The sequence below is a fragment of the Neurospora crassa genome, linkage group IV (assembly GCF_000182925.2).
Source record: "Neurospora crassa OR74A linkage group IV, whole genome shotgun sequence".
Lineage (NCBI taxonomy): Eukaryota > Fungi > Ascomycota > Sordariomycetes > Sordariales > Sordariaceae > Neurospora > Neurospora crassa.
The window spans coordinates 287031-303197 of NC_026504.1; the positions used below are offsets into that span (position 1 = coordinate 287031).

A 16167-nucleotide genomic window follows, 5' to 3' on the forward strand; every position below is an offset into this window, starting at 1 on the left:
GCGAAGCCGGGCAGATTTAAAACTACTGATTCTAGAAAGTAAGTAGGTATGCATATCCCAAGTGTGGAGTACGGTAGATGGGAAATTCCATGTTGCCGTTCTCCCGACGTCACCTAACAATCAGTTCAGAAACTGCCAATGGAGTTGTCGCCCACTCTAAATAATGGCATCCGAGCTATAGCTTGGCTAAGGTGGACGGACTTGACATCCGGTTCCTGATCCAGCTCCTCGTTCCGTCGTATGGATCCATCGATATATATGAAAGGATTAAACTTGGCGAGCCGAACAGATTTCGGCCAACAGGCGAGAAGCAGACAAGGGACAACCAGTGGAAGCGAATGCAAGACGACGCCAGAAATGGTTGCAGATGCCGGATTCCTCGTGGCCTCTGTCGGTTGAGAAAAGACCGGCGGGTCCATTGTTCGCATGATGCGATTCGTTGACAGCCCCCTCGAGTCGAAAGTACCTGCATCGTTAGTGCCCAAGATATGCATGTTGGAAGGAGGAAAAGGAGGAATGAAAGAACATGATCGCCACAGTCTGGGAAAGACTTGGACTGGGGCGACTGCAACACCGTTACATTCGGCTGCGTGTCAGTGGATCCAGAGCCTCTCGGGAACCTCTCCAGAACCCCCAGAGAATCTTTCCCCAGCCGCACGACCCCTGCCAGAAGCAGCGAGCCGAGGATACGAACAGACATCATGGAATTTTGCTTTCGGCATCCGTCGGTGTCTCGAAAAGTCAAACCTCTTTCGACAGTTCCACTCGGCAATAACTTCCCGGCCCGTACAACCACACTTGCCTCCTTCGACGCGGCACGACCCATGCCACGATAACACACACTCGCACTCTTTCGCTCTCGCTACTCGGAAAAGAACCACTCGACGGCGGCATATTGCCTCAACACCTGCTTTGGAGGGTATAGTCGAGTGCCATATACTCGGCGCGGCCGGATCCCGAGACTTGAACCAAGCAGCCGCAAAATGTTACCCTCGTCGACACAAGTGATGCGGGATGTATTCAACCTCTGGGAATGAGGTTCCACTGCCATCATGCCGTATCACCACCAAAAGCGGCATGGAATGCGACGCTAGAGCAGAGTGGATATGGTTAATTCATCGAGAGCCGGCGAGCACCACGGCCTCGGGATGTCAAGAGCGAAACGGCAAAGGAAGGAGGCGGGGGAAAAGTACTTATGGCGATAATCTCCCAGGCTGATTAGTAGTTCCCGTGTCTTTTTCAGATCAGTCATCTCCAACATGGCTGTCCCTTCGCTCCGCCGGGCCCTGCTTCTGGCAGCTGCCGCCGCCTTGCCTTTCTCCCAGCTTGTTGCTGGCCAGACTATCCAGACTGAGGATGGTGTTGTTTTGGGTGCGTCTTCCACGTCTCTGCCTTCTAGTGACTACCACTAACACAAAACAGAGGCCAACGAAAAGACCGTTGCCCCTGCCGGCAAACTCATCGCCGACTCAAACGCTCCCGAGGCCTTTGTCTTGACCGACGATGTCATCGCCAACCTTAGCGACCACAACCTCTCCAACATCACCCTCTTTGCTTTCCCCGAGGAAGATGGCACCACCGAGGTTCAGAAGCGCACTCTTCTTGCCGGCTCCGGCTGCAAGACCGCACCGGGTGACCTTCTCTGGCCCAACCGTTCCACCTGGAAGGTCTTTGACCTCTTGACCGGCGGCGCTCTTATCGAGACCGTCCCTATTGGTGCCGTCTGCTACCCCAATTCGGGCGTCTACAACTCCGCCAAATGCCAGACCATCATGGCCAACTGGACCTCGTCCGACCTGCACACCGGCGATCCCACGTCCATCATGTTCCCCATGTTCCAGGGCGAGACTTGCATGCCCCAGAACGGCAACTCGTCCACCTGCACGCTCGGCGGATTCCCCGTTTATGCCGTCAAGGCCGTCAATGTCGCCCAAATCCAGCTCGCTATCAACTTTGCTAGAAACTTGAACTTGAGATTGGTTGTCAAGAACACTGGCCATGATTTCCTCGGCAAGAGCACTGGTTACGGTGCCCTGTCAATCTGGACGCACAACCTCAAGAAGCTGGAGTACATCAAGTCCATCAAGACTCCTTCCTACTCCGGCCCCGCCTTTACGATTGGCGCCGGTATCGAGGTTAAGGAGCTTTACGAGGCTGCAGATAAGCACGGCGTTACTGCCATCGGCGGCGACTGTCATACCGTCGGGGTTGCAGGAGGTTTCACCGCCGGCGGTGGTCACTCCCCCATGACCTCCATCGCCGGGCTTGGGTCTGACCAAGTCCTCTCCATCGATGTCGTCCTGCCCAACGGCCGCTTCGTCACCGCCGACGAAACCCACCACCCCGACCTCTTTTGGGCCCTCCGCGGCGGCGGCGGTGCCACCTTTGGCGTGGTAACCGGTATGACCGTCAAAGTGTGGCCCAAGACCAACGTCTCGGGCATGACCTTCACCGTCATGTCCGGCAACAACTCTGCTCTTTCCAACGACGTCTTTTGGGAGGGCATGTACGCCTACTGGCGCCGCTTTCCAGAGTACGCCAAGGCCGGCACGCATGGGTACTCGATGGTCTTCCCGTCCCCTGTGACTGACGGGTTCACCTTCCTGATGAATCCCTTCTGGGCACCCGGGATGAAGCTAGCAGACTTGAAGACGCTCGTCCAACCTTTACTCGACGAGTGGACCAAGATCGGATTCACCGCGGGCTTCGTCGGATCCCCCAAGTTCTTCGAGTACGATGACTACTACGATGCTTGGACCGCCAGCTATCCTCCCGAGGCGGTGAGTACTACCTCGGTCCGCACCGCCTCGCGCCTCTTCCCGGCCAAGAACTGGGAAGACGAGGAGACGCTCACGGGCATGATGAAGGCCGTGCGGTCTGTCGTTGAGGACGGGTCGGCTCTTGTTCAGTATAACATGCAGGCTAAAGCGCCCGCTGGGACTCCCGATTCGGCTGCCAACTCGCACTGGCGCGATACGGTGTGGTACGGTATTTTTGGCACTTCTTGGAATGCCAGCCTCAATGCGGCAGGTGTGGAGGCCATCAACAGGAAGATTACCGAGGATTGGATGGGTAGACTTCGGGGTTATGGGCCTGGGGGGTATTTGAATGAGGGAGATGTGATGGAGCCGGAATTTGGGGAGGCGTATTTCGGAAGCAATTATGAGAGGTTGAGCCAGATTAAAAAGGCGGTTGATCCCACGGGACTGCTTTGGGCGCCGACGGCGGTTGGGTCGGAGGAGTGGGAGGTGCAGGGCCAGAAGAAGTGGTTGACGCTGCAGACGGGCAAGTTGTGTAAGAAGGCTGCTTTGTGAAACTAGGTAGATGGCCTGGGGGGTCATGATGACTGATGGGAATAAGCTGTCATGTTTGCATATTGGTGAAAGAATTAAAGGTATTTCTGATGGCATTTCCGTTAATAACATCTGGCAAGCGAGGTGTCGGTTCCTGTTCAGTGAGCTGTGGGGAAGGTGATTCCTTCTGCTCCCGTCCCCGGGCCGTATGTAGTGGGGTAGTGTAGGGTCCCCCCGCTACAGGGTGGTGGATTTAGATAATAGCGGGGTTCTTGATGCCGGGCCATTGGTGGCATTGACACTAACAATTTACACTACGAGTCATTGATGTTCTTTGCGATAGGTCATCAGTCATTTCATAAAGGTAACCTACCTAATGATATGAGTTCTTTCTTGCAACAAAAAATCCAAATGATGGTACAAGCCGGAATCTAGCATCACATATATAGACGAAAATACCAAAATGTCAAAGCATCTCGTAGGAGGGGGGCTGAATGTAGCCACCTACCTAATCTCCGTCGCCTTACTACAACGAACCCCGCGACTTGTTGAGGCACACTGTCCAAGTAAGTAGTTAGTTGTAGTGCAGTGTAGATAAGGTACCTCGGGCTATGGTAGGTAGCCTCGGCTTTTACCGCCCGGCGCTTGGCGCAAAAACTCTGAAAGGGGAAAAGGCCGGCCGACCAAATCGCGACCGTGCTTCTCCCGTCCCGACGTCACTTTGTCGAACGTGAGTGAGTGAGTGTGTGACTACCTAACAAGAGAAGACTGGATGCCCACCAATTATTGTTTAGGTATGTTTTTTTTTTCTTTTGGTTACCTATCTTCTCTACCTATTATACCTCATCTAACATTTCTTTCTTTTTTAAGCGAACAACATCCTCCAAATGGAAAAATAAGAAAAGAAAACCTAGAGGTACATACATATAGCGGCGGGGGTGAGCGACATCGACATTTAAATACATACCTAAGGTAGGTAGCATCGGCATCATACCTCTACCGACCACGATCCAAACCTATGCAGTACCACAACATGAAAGTCGACCGTCGCGAATGACCTAAGCTCAGCATTTAAGCTATTCTTTGTCTCACCTCGACGAGGTTACGCAAAAAAGTCGTTCACATTCCGATTTGTCGTGAGTGTATGCCGACCACTGATTGATGGAATTGGATTGATTCGGAGGATCACGGACGACGCCCTCTCGTCGATCATTTCATCATTGGACATTTGGCTGTACGCAGTCCGACGCCGCCCCAACAGCATAGGTCGACGCTTGACGCTTGACGCTTGACGCTTGACGGGCAGAGGCACGGTTTGAATCACACCTGCAGGGTCCAGACGACGTCCGACGTCCCTTTTCCGTCTGATATATCTCACATTGGCATCTCCATCACGACGACAATACCCTTCGTCTGATAGCATCACAACATCAACCGGACGAACACCGCCGTCAAAGCCATCAGCTCATTTACCGGCATACCTAGGTAGAAATACCTCAAGTCCTTCCACTCACACCAACTCACCTAATCACCTACCCACCCCCGACCGGAGGAATGGCCAAACCACCTCCAACCGGGCCTCCCGCCCCCGGATCCACGGGATTCACCACCCGCCTCCGCTCCTACTTCCGTCCCGGCACCACCTCCAACCCCCTCGAGCGCCGCCTCCTCCTCAAAATCGACTTCTTCATCCTCACCTTCTGCTGCCTCTCCTACTTCCTCAACTACCTCGACCGCACCGCCCTCTCCAACGCCTACGTCTCGGGCATGAAAGAATCCCTTTCCTTTCGTGGCAACCAACTCAACCAAATCAACACGTGCTTCACCATCGGCTACGTCCTCGGCCAAATCCCCTCCAACTTATCTCTCCACTACATTGCCCCGCGCATCTTTTTTCCCGGGATGATGGTCCTCTGGGCCGGTCTGACCATGGTCACTGCCGCCGCTCGACACCCCGGCGACATAATGGCCATTCGCTTTTTCCAGGGGATTGCCGAGTCCACGACCTTTGTCGGCACGCATTATATCCTCGGAAGCTGGTACACGGAGCAAGAGCTGGGGAAGCGATCCGGGGTGTTTACTGCGAGTGGACTGGCAGGGACGATGATTGGTGGGTTTGTGCAGAGTGGGATTCATGGGAGTATGGATGGCCTGAGGGGGTTGAGTGGGTGGCGGTGGTTGTTCGTTATTGATGGGATCATCACGTTGCCTGTGGCGATATATGGGTTTTGTCTGTTTCCCGATACGCCCAAGACGACGAGGGCGCCGTACTTGAGTGTGCAGGAACGGGAGTTGGCGATACGCAGGATGGAGAAGAAGAGGCAGGGTGAGCCAGCGGAGATGGGCAGGTCGTCGTCGGGGGATACGCTTGTTGTCGAGGCTGAAACATCTGTCTCGAAACCCGACATCCAACCACGTCCCGAACCAGAACCAAAGCCATCACCTTCTTCTGCTACAGATCACCATCTAACAACCCACCCCTCCTCCACCACATCCACATCCACATCCAACAATCCCCAAGAAACAACAGCACACGCCGCGGCAAAAACCGAATCCTCTCTCACAAAAACCCACCCTTTTTCCCTCCCCTTCCTCCGCTCCCTTTTTTCCTCCTATCACTGCCCCTCCTTCATCTTCCTCTGGATCCTCGCCGGCGAAACCGAGTCCTTTTCCTCCAACGCCCTCTTATCTCTCTACTTGAAATCCCACCCGTCCAATTCTTCCTCCCCTTCCCCCTCTTCTTCCCCTTCAGTTCCCAACAATCCAGCTCCCACAGCCCCGCGATACACTGTGTCGCAGTTAAACACCTACCCAACAGGCGTCCCAGCCGTCGGGATCCTCTCCACCCTCTTCTTCGCCTTCATCACCGACCTCTACCCCAATCATCGGTCAATAGTAGGCTACTTCATCGGCATCATCGGGGTCCTTACCCCTTCTTTGATTCTTGCCGCAGAACATGGACACTTTGGAGTAGATCCAGCTGGAAACAAAGCGACGGCCGTGGTGATGGGCATGTACTACCTGTCTGGATCGGTCTACGCCTGCCAAGCGACCTTTTTCGCATGGGCGAACGACGCGATGACGAGGGATGGAAAGGAGGCCGTGTTCAGAGGGGTGGTGCTGGCGGGGATGAATATGGGGAATAACGCTGTGAATGCGTGGTGGAGCATAGTGTTTTATGGGGCGGACATGGCGCCGTGGTTTGAGAGGGGGATGTGGGCTATGATTGGGACGAGTGTTGGGCTGGCGGTTTGGACGGGGTTCCTGTCGTATATGGAGAGGAGGTCGAGGAGGAGGAGGAGGAGGAGGGAGCGGGAGGAGGTGAAAGAGAGGGAAGGGGCGAGGAGGATGCAAGGGGGAGATTCTGCGGATGGGCCGTTGGCGAGGGACGAGAAGGGAAAGGGGGTTAATGTGTAATGATACAACTAATGTGGTTACCTACCTACATATGGTCACCCGGAGGACATTCAAGGTTTCTTGCGAGGTCCTCGGTACATATCGCTTTGTTTCTTTACGATTGTACCTAAATACCCGTATATAGATTCGTCGATGAGCAAATATCACCTCTCAATGGAACTGATACAAAAGCCAAAGTCAAAGCAAGAATGAGTGAGTGGTGATGTTCAATTGTGTGGTATAAACTGGTCCCTGCTTCGAGGCCCCATCTGCCGGATGACAAGTCATAACCGATCATCGAAGGCAAGGCAGGTCTCGATCAACAGTTAATGAACCGTGTTGGCGTCTTTTCTCTCCCGCCATTATCTGGTGTCTCCATTCCCAAGCCGATCGCATATTCACCCACGTCGTCAATATCCTCCAGTAACACGTCCCATCCATTCATCCTTCTTGATGTTGCCGTATACGGTCGATCGTGCCATGGTGGAAATCGGAATACGACAAGATGAAGCAGGGAAGTGTGCTAAGCAAGACATGCCAAACTACCTCTAGACATGCTTGCCGCACCAGAGCGTCTAGTGCTGCCGGTAAAATCCAGTGGTTAGTTTCTGTTAATCAACGAACCAGAAGCCCCAAGAAACGCAGCAGCTCCAGGATGTGCGAAGCAGTCTTGGAGGAACCGGGGAGCGACAGAAGAGTGGTAGGGAGAACCCGAAGCAAAAGAAAAAAAAAATAACTTACAGAGCATGAGCTGCATCCGCAGCCGGAGCAGTTGCCAGAGCAGCCGCTGCAAGAGGTACACGAGCTATTGAGGAACGAGAAGTGTTGACTGTCTGTTGCGACAAGCGAGGTAACGTGAGACGAGGAGCGGGAGCGATCGTTCAAGATGGAAAGGAGAAGGTGGAAGGAGGAGTAGTACTTACCAGGGAGACATCTTGAATGTTTTTTTCTTTCTCTAGGTAGATCCGGGGTTCTTGATCTTGATGCAGTGATAGAAAATCTTGAAGACGCGAAAGCTCGAATGCAAGTCGATGCAGAAGAAAAGAGGGGAAAAGTTATCGAGAGCAGGGGGGAAGGGTGGCTCTTATAACCTCCTCTAGGAGCAGTAGCGCAGCCCAGGAACTTCAGGCAGCTTACACTACTACCTATTCATCTGACTTTTGCACAGTCTGCAAGCTGTTGCTGCCTTGGAAGGAGCAAATTGCGACGAATAATCGGTGATTGAAATTAAGGCGGTCGGGGGCGTGGCTTCCTTCCTCGTTTGGGTTGACTGTTGGGATGGGGTGAAATGAGTGGAGCAGAGAGGTGAGGGTTCCGCGGGCTTTGCGCTATCGTCAACCATCGGGTAGACCTGGTTTTTTTGTCACCGACTCACCGAGGAGAACCCCGTTCCTTGTAAGGACGAAGAAAGTGATAAACAAACAGACGAGTAAAGAGCTTCGATAGAGTTCCTTCAATGCCAATCCACGACGCGGAGATCAGTCGAGCCCAGTTCAGCGCCAAATCGGATGAATGTCCGTAGATTCCATGCTATTATCGATCTTATAAATAGCCCTCGGTATTCGTGTTTTGTGGGTTTGAAGTGATGCACGAAATCAGTCAGCCGAGGTCGATAAAGGTAAAGTACCTTCCTTCTGCCGTCTGCATCAACTCTGTCCGATAATATAACTGCCCTGCTGTACATCGGAGAGTGCCCTGGTGAAAGATGAAAGGGAGGGCGTCGAATGGATAAGGGCGGCAAACGACGACTCACCGAGTCGAGTCTAAAAAGCGGTAGTTCATCTCTTCTTTGCTTAGTAGTAGAGGTAGGTAGGGGCGGGCAACGACAAACAGGAGGGGAGAGGAGGTAACTGCCTGCATCTAGCTCGACCACCGGGAGTGAGATGGCGGGTACCTACTGATGGTATTATCTGGACTACAGATGAAAACAATCGAGGGGTAACAGAGGGTGAATATGCGGGTTGAGAAACTTCTCGATTAGAAAGGCATTCATGTACTAGTACTGAGCCTCCGAGCCTGCATCGCAGTAACGGCAGTTTACGGTAGTACGGCTTTTCTCCCCTCATAGGTACGTGTTTTGAGCTCCTAGTCATCAACCAACCAAGGTCCGCTGGCTTAATGGCAGAGCGTCTGACTACGAATCAGGAGGTTCCAGGTTCGACCCCTGGGTGGATCGATTTTTTTTTGGAGATTTTTCTCTTTTTGGCACACGGCCCCCAGGATCCTTGGCATCGTCGGCTATAGATGTCAAGTGGCTGGCCTTTTTCCCCTTTTCTACCTATTTTCTTTGCACATGCACTTGAGGGGATGTTTGAAGAGACACGGGCCCCGTTTGCTAGTATACGCTGCCAAACTCATATCTTGCCTCGACATCATGAAGCAATCAATTGCACGCGAGGACCCTGACTTTCTTTACGATCCCTCCTTCAACCGACCATCTATAACAGCCTGGCATCAAATGCACGAGGCGCAGTGGCAAGAGCAAGCTGGGTATTACTTGTGCAATTAAGCTACCCTTAACTATCAACCTTCACAGGACGGCCTGATTGTCGCCCGAAGGGATTACCACTATGACTTATGTACTGTGTCCCATTTTCCATCCCTGTTCCTTCATTCATGAGGTAGCCCATTCCTTCCCATTTTCCTTCCATCATGCATTGACCCGTAACGCCGAACTTGCCAGCAAATAAACAAAGGAAAAAAAAGAAAACCCAAACTAAATGCAAATGCCGAGGGGGTATCCATCCATGCAACCAAGCCAACCACAGATCCCTTGAACAAGAAACAACTCGCTTGCTCGAAAACAATCATCAGTCATGACAACATCTGCTCCCGATTGCGGTGAGCCCCTTGGTGTAGTGGCCTAGTGGCTCAAGCCCACTTGCCAAGCAACGCCATGAGGATACAGCCAGCGAATAGACAAGCCAGCATGAAGAGAATGCGGGTCTTATCGCGAGTGCGCTCAGGGTTGAAGAGGAAGTCCCTGGCGAGGAGCTCCACGAGGCCGGTGTACAGGAGGATACCAGCCGAGATGGAATCCAACACACCCGAGATGATCGACGCAGTGAAGCCAGCGCTCTCATACGTGGTCGCCACTCCCAGACCAATAGCGAGAGCGATCGGAGTGGTCAAGCCATAGGCGACGCACAGAGCCCAGGGCATCCAGCTGAGGCGCTTTGGAAACGGGATCGAGGACAGACGGGCGCCGATACCTAGACCCTCAAAGGCCTGGTGGAAGACGACGACGGGGTAGAGGGTGGAAAACTCCTCGCCGACGACGCCGAGGTTGAGGCCGATGATGACCGAGTGAAAAAGGACGCCGAACTCAAGAATGAGGAAAGCTGCGATCTGCTCGCGAAAGATGCGCTCGGAAGCAGGGGACTCGCCGGTGAGGAAGGCGTGCGACTCGATGTCGATGGTGTCCTTACTAGTGTCGTGGCCATGAGAGTCGGTGGTGGGCAAAGCAGCAGTCGGGAGAGCAATGGGGGTCGGGGCATCCTGGTCGCCGGAGTGGAGGAACTGGTGACCGTGATGAGCGTCGTGGCCGGTGGTGGACGGCTTGTGAGGGCTGTTGTGGCAGTCGTCGTGAGACTCGGAGCTGTGGCCCTCGTCGGAGGAATTTGCGCCGTCGGTAGAGTGGCCAGGGCAGGTGGTGATGACCTTTTCGACGCTCACGTCGGCCTGGTCGCACTCGTAGTTTTGCTCGACATACCATTCAACGCCAAAGTCCAGCAAAAAGATGAGCATAACGGCCGTCATGGCAATGGCAGGAGGCCAGGAGTAAGAGTCCCAGCCCTTGCTCATACCAACACAAGAGGCGGGGCCGATCTCCTCGTAGGCGGGATCGAGGAGGTGGATGAAAGCGGTAGCAATGATGACACCGGCGCCGAAGTAACGGGCGAAGAGGTAAACATAGCGCGGGATACGCAGACGGGGAATGCGCGTAGCCAAGACCGGGAAAAGGGTGGTGAGTGACGAGGTGGCCATGATGACGAACAAGGCCGAGATACGGAGACCGATACGACCATTGTAGTCGTTTGGAGACGAGTTGAGGTAGCAGACCACGTCCTTGGGGTCCACAGTGTCCAGGTCAACACTGTGAGGGTTGAAAGGCTCAGCAGAAGACATGTTTGTTGATAACGCTATGATACTCGTCAGATGGCGTTGACGAGGAGAGAGAGAGAGAGAGAGAGAGAGATGATGATGAGGTTTTAGGTGAGAGAGTAGAAGGAGGAGGAGGAGAAGAAGAAGAAGAAGAAGGAGAGAATGTTGAAAGAAAGTGATGATGGGTTGAGGAGACGATACCACAACAAGCGAGGTAACGCAGAGCATCGAGCTAACTGCACAACGGGAGGGGCCGATGTGGGGAAACTTTGTGTCCGACGCGCGAGGTCGGAAGGAGGGAGGGGGGGTGGGCGATGGATGAGCGACGTACCTGAGCGACGTGGCACTTGTTGTTGTGGAGCAAGTAGACTAGGTAGTTAGAGACTAGTATAGAGGTAGAGTCTGGCTTCGCTTGGATCGTCGTCGCGCTGGAGCTTCCACTTGTTGCTGGCAACTTGAAAGCTCGCAGACCAGCTGTTGTTGGCGGGGAAAAGGAAGTAGTTGAGATTGCTTCCAGAAAAAGAATAAAAAAGGGTGTGTGGAATTTTATACGCAGCAGGTCCGCAGGTTGGAATCAGTTATTTTGGAAATCCGGATTCCAGAAAAGGCGTCTTGTCGTCCAAAACTGCAATCAGCCGCCTGCGTTAGACTGTGATGCTGTGTATTGTGGACCGATCACACAAAAATGAGATAAAGTGACGGTAACGGCGATGGCAACCAGAACTGAGTAGGTATTTACCAGCAAAGGGAAGCAATTGAAGATAAATATCTGCGACCGAGACCGACAATCGGAAGATGGAGCTGGAGTGAGGTGATGATGGCAGCAGAATTTTCCAGACCATGGCCCGCGGGGTTCTCAAGGTATTATTATTATTAGGTTCAGTTGCTAGCTCGTGTCGGTTTCTGTTTGTATGGAACGCGGCGGCTGGGATGTTGTCATGCCGGTTTTTTTTTTGAGGACCTTGATGGCCAAATGGGCCCTGGCTGGGCAGACTGGGGCTGCTGATACCACCACTTTCCTTCCTTCTTCTTCGTTGAGGGACCTTGTTGGCTGGCCAGCTTCCTGTTGGAGACAAGGAAGGAGCACCAACAGACCGCATGAGCTGCATCTCTCTCTGGCATGGCATCATATCTTATTCCTTCTCCACCATCTTCCATCGGGCTGTCGGTAGGGCTTGCGGCTCCGGGGCCGTTGCCGTTGTTCAACTTCAGTTGACAGTTCAAATTCGGAGATGGCCCGGGGACTTGACGTAAAGTGGATCGTCGGCTATGGTCCGTCCATCAAACATATTGAGCCGCGAGTGCCGAGTACGAAGTAACCTCTTGTTCAATCGGCCACAAAACAATTGAAGTATTCCATGAGAGAGAAGATCATCAAAAGTGGTATATATCGCAATGGACTGGACTGAGGACCCAACAGTCGGGCCATATTTCATTGCGACGTTGCCATTTGTGCCCTTTTGTTGTAAAAAAGGCTCCTTTTTCCCGCGCAGATTCAGTTGTCACGCAATTTTTGAATGGACCGGGGGCCCACAAGCGGGATGCTGGCCGTAGAGGTTCTCAATTGTGGTCTGTGCGCCGTAAGCATGACGCACCCCATGGCCTGTGTGGCGGTTGCCTTCCAATCGCTGGACCATCTGCCAACTCAAATCACTGCAGTGGCCGCTAGGAAAGATTGGGATCGCACTGCAGTTCAGGTGGATTTTGGCCATGATCAACTAAGCTTTCCGTCAAGCTTTGTTGCCGTGCAGTGGTGATGGCGATGGTGTCTCCACTGGTTCTAGTATGGTAAATGATGCGGGGAACTCTTTCTCTGCTTCCCATGTCCATCTTGTCTGGCGCGGGGTTTTGTTTGGAAGTTGTGAACTTGTGGGACGAGGGACAAACAACGAAGTGGAAGAGAAGGCGTCCAGATGGTACTCGCGCTGCGCAACCATTGTAGGACCGTTTTCCGAATCTATTCCTTATCTGGAGACTTTTCAATCTCGAATCTTTGTCCTATATGTCTGCTGTGCTGCTGTTGGATAGACTCAACCGCTCGACGTCAGTCATGGTGGAAGGGGGGGGGGGGGGGGGCGTTTGCCGCGGGAAAACCACCAATTGGAGACAACAGGGTCCTGATTACTAACAAGTCAGGGCACCCTGCGAATGCGATCTGAGACATCAGGGTCTAGCCCTGAAATGTCTTGGTCGACTTTGGACGGACGACTCCCAAGTTGTGCTTCTCGGCCGTCGACATCCAAAACATCATCCTCTTTGTACCTCATAAACAACTGAACTTCCACCCTTCGCGCTAACTTTCCGAGTATGCGAATTATAACCTTGGGTACACAGAACAGCAGCTTTGCTAGTGATGGCTTGCGACTAAAAAGTTTCACACAAGATGTGTCACCGTCTCAGCGCACTTACCGAGCCTCGGTGGGTGAGGTGACGGGGACACAACAACGGACGTTAAATCCTTTTACGGCTGGGAACCGGCAAGTAACACGGTGACGAGATAGCTCCAATTACTACGGTGGAGGAAAACCTCCCCTGGGTTACTGTACCTGCACCTGGGAGACTGGAATCAGATAGTCTCATCTTGGTGAACAACCGTTGTTATTTCCGGCATTACCTCGCTTCTCTTCAGATCGCATTATATGCAGCATACGGCATATCTTTAGCCGCGCCGTGAGTGTCACTGCTCGGCATCCCATGTCTCGAGGTGCACAACACTTGACTTCTTGTTCACGCCGGTACGTCCCGGGCAACCTACGCCGGCTTCGTGGATATAGGATACCGGAGAAGGTATTTGAGTCCGGGCCGGAAACGGACGGACGGACGGACGAACGACTCACGGACCACGATGAATTACTTATCTAGCTTGACCATCCCCGAATTGCCATGTGCGGTCAAGAGAACCAAAGTAGTGGAAAAGGTAACCTTCTTTACGGGCAAACACCGCTTGTGTAGCGAGGTGACGATGGTGCGCCGCAAACACTTGGCTATGTGAGGCGACCCGTGTCACGGAGCTTTTGTGCTTTCTTCTGGAAGCTTGGGAGTGTTCTATCGATTGCGTCACCTGTATTCTCCATTTGATCATGGAACAGAGACTGGGCTCATTGACCGTCTGTCAAGCAGTCAACCAATGGATTTTGTTAGTTGGTGCTTTCAATTGTTGCGTAGTGAAAATTGCGAACCGGTCAGCACTAACAGTCGCCCACCGTTCAACCGAGGCATGCTGTTAGTGTGTCTCTCTCTGCGCTCTGCACACCTCGTTTCACGAGCACCTGTTGAGACAGCTTTCGTTCCAGACCAAAACAAAGTAAAAGACTGAGCGACAAGATCGCGTCATCTTTTTCTTTGTCAATGGGCGGAATCGGTGGTTCTTTGGCCAGTATGAGGGTGACAGGCACCCTATATACCTAGCAACGGAAATGGACAGCACGCCATGTCCATTGAACCATGCCAGCGTCACAGTCCAACAACATTAGCAATGCTCAATCTGCACTGCGCTCTCTGCATCGAAGGTTCCTGATATCCTCCCAACGAATACGCAGGTTGCCTATGGGCAGCAGGTTTGAGCGATTGTTTGCTCTGGCAGGACCAACGGCGGCATTGATGATCCCGATGATGTTTCCAAGACGGAAGCGATCCAACCCGGGTGTTGGTGGACATCGGTGAACGTGGTTGACAAACAAGAGGTACAAGACCGAATGAAGTCGGACTGTTGGAAGAGAGAGGACCACCAGGAGAACTTGTTGTTTCAGATTCTCTCTACACTAATTGCCGCCTTCCGTCAGGTCGTCATCTGGAGCCGACCATCCATCTCCTACCAAACAATGTACGAAACTCATGAAAAGGGGCAGATGTTACCTTGAACCGCTTAGAAGAATCATCCAACGTAGCGACAGTTGTACGTAAAAAGCAAGCATTGACGGGTGGCCGAAGATGGGGTTGCGTGTATGTAGTCCCAACTGTGCGAGATTTTTGTCGGGTTATGGTAAAGCACCCTTGTGTCAATGGCACGCCATGCGGACCCTCCTGATATGGTTAAAAGGGACAGACCGGGTAGCGCTGATGGCGGACATGTGACGCCCACCAGGGGGGTTAAGTAATCTTCGTGGGGATCTTGTTTTTGGTCTCACTCCGTGCAAGATGTGAAATATGATAGAATGAGGGATTATCGACGAGATGAAATGGCTTCAATAAATGAGTATGGCGGTTAGATGGTTGCATATGTAAACGTAGGTAGGATGATGAATGAATGAATGGCATTGTTGAGATCCGAGGTATGCAACGACAAAACAGATGGACTGGAAAGGCAACTGAAAGCCGAAATTGAGGACGATATCAGACACTGTTATGGCAGCAGTCATCAAAGTCTGCCTTGGAACTGACGTGTCAATGGAGAGGAGCTGTAACAAATGATCAAACAAAACACCCCTTTTCAGTCAAACCCAAGAACCGCGGATATCATGACAATGGGCACAGTGGAGGGAATACGTTCTGAAAAGGGAAACTGTCAAAAAACCGTTGTTTCTTTTTCTTCCGAGTATTTTTCTGTGATGGTGTCGTCACTGTTTAGCGTAAACGACAAGGACAAGGAAGGCCGTGAAACTTGGGCGTTTCCTCTCAGGCACAGGTTTCCACTTACCTACCAGGTAAGCGGTGTGGAGGCGGTGGATTTAGGTTCGGTGGATGCTCGTCCGGTGCCCGATACATACTGATGAGGCTCACTGTTGTTTCTTTCCTTCCTCTTTCAGTGACAATTGATAGCGCTATAGGGCATCAGATGGACGCTAGAAGGGAAACCCAAGGCGCCAAAATAGACCCCTCGTCCCTGCCTAGGTTGTCCGAGTCTGTCGCAACCCCAATTTCCCGCTCCCAGGTTTCCCTAACAATTACCCCAGAAAAGGCAGGACCTCCGAAGGACAATGGGACTCGGACAAGTCCCCTGTTTTTCCCTTCCCTTCTCCATCCTTCCACTTACCCTTTTGTTTTTCTCACCTATCTACTATCATCTGTGGCGTGTTTCCTGTTTCAGTGTTGCAAAAACTAAACACTCCGCGTATCATTCAAATACTTGGCATAATGGAACCTGATCGACAGTGGGCAACGGTCGCTATCCAAACTGAACATGATGCCTATGTAACCGCCAGCAGGATCCAGTTTCTTTCAAGCAGCAAACCTTCCATTTCAAACCGCAACAGCAGTCTCCCCATTCAATACGACATGCCGACATGGCTCAATACGACGCAACCACCGACTTCATTTCGTTTCGCCCTTGTTGACTTCCAAATGGCCTAGTCTCCTATGCCGTACCTGGATCCTCCCTCCCCCAGATATCGGAATCCCGGCATGCCCCCACCGGCACTTCCTCGGTACCCGCACC

At 52.6% G+C, this 16167-nt stretch overlaps 3 protein-coding genes and 2 non-coding genes across 5 annotated transcripts; 3 read left to right on the top strand and 2 right to left on the bottom strand.

The window, feature by feature from the left end:
- Positions 1-974: 974 nt before the first annotated feature.
- NCU07619 (FAD binding domain-containing protein) lies at positions 975-3314 on the top strand (the record flags this gene model as incomplete). Its single annotated transcript, XM_957760.2, has 2 exons — positions 975-1371; positions 1423-3314. The coding sequence occupies exons 1-2, from the start codon at positions 1260-1262 to the stop codon at positions 3312-3314; spliced, it is 2004 nt and encodes a 667-aa protein (XP_962853.1). The 5' UTR covers positions 975-1259.
- Positions 3315-4155: 841 nt separating this feature from the next.
- Positions 4156-6726, top strand: NCU07620 (MFS pantothenate transporter). The gene has a single exon (XM_957761.3). The coding sequence runs from the start codon at positions 4848-4850 to the stop codon at positions 6708-6710; it is 1863 nt and encodes a 620-aa protein (XP_962854.3). The 5' UTR covers positions 4156-4847; the 3' UTR covers positions 6711-6726.
- Positions 6727-6897: 171 nt separating this feature from the next.
- NCU14087 lies at positions 6898-7707 on the bottom strand. Its single transcript, XR_897875.1, has 3 exons — positions 7613-7707; positions 7431-7494; positions 6898-7270 (listed from the first exon to the last, which is right to left on the bottom strand). It is a non-coding gene; the product is annotated as a ncrg169 (non-coding RNA).
- A 1086-nt stretch (positions 7708-8793) lies between these two features.
- NCU15137 lies at positions 8794-8865 on the top strand. The gene has a single exon. It is a non-coding gene; the product is annotated as a tRNA-Arg (tRNA).
- A 323-nt stretch (positions 8866-9188) lies between these two features.
- Positions 9189-11682, bottom strand: tzn-1 (zinc-regulated transporter 1). Its single transcript, XM_957762.3, has 2 exons — positions 11125-11682; positions 9189-10831 (listed from the first exon to the last, which is right to left on the bottom strand). The coding sequence occupies exon 2, from the start codon at positions 10815-10817 to the stop codon at positions 9561-9563; it is 1257 nt and encodes a 418-aa protein (XP_962855.1). The 5' UTR covers positions 10818-10831; positions 11125-11682; the 3' UTR covers positions 9189-9560.
- Positions 11683-16167: the final 4485 nt, after the last annotated feature.

Coding starts and splice junctions, on each gene's coding strand:
- NCU07620 (XM_957761.3), top strand. CDS start 4,848: ATGGCCAAACCACCTCCAACCGGGCCTCCCGCCCCCGGATCCACGGGA.
- tzn-1 (XM_957762.3), bottom strand. CDS start 10,817: ATGTCTTCTGCTGAGCCTTTCAACCCTCACAGTGTTGACCTGGACACT.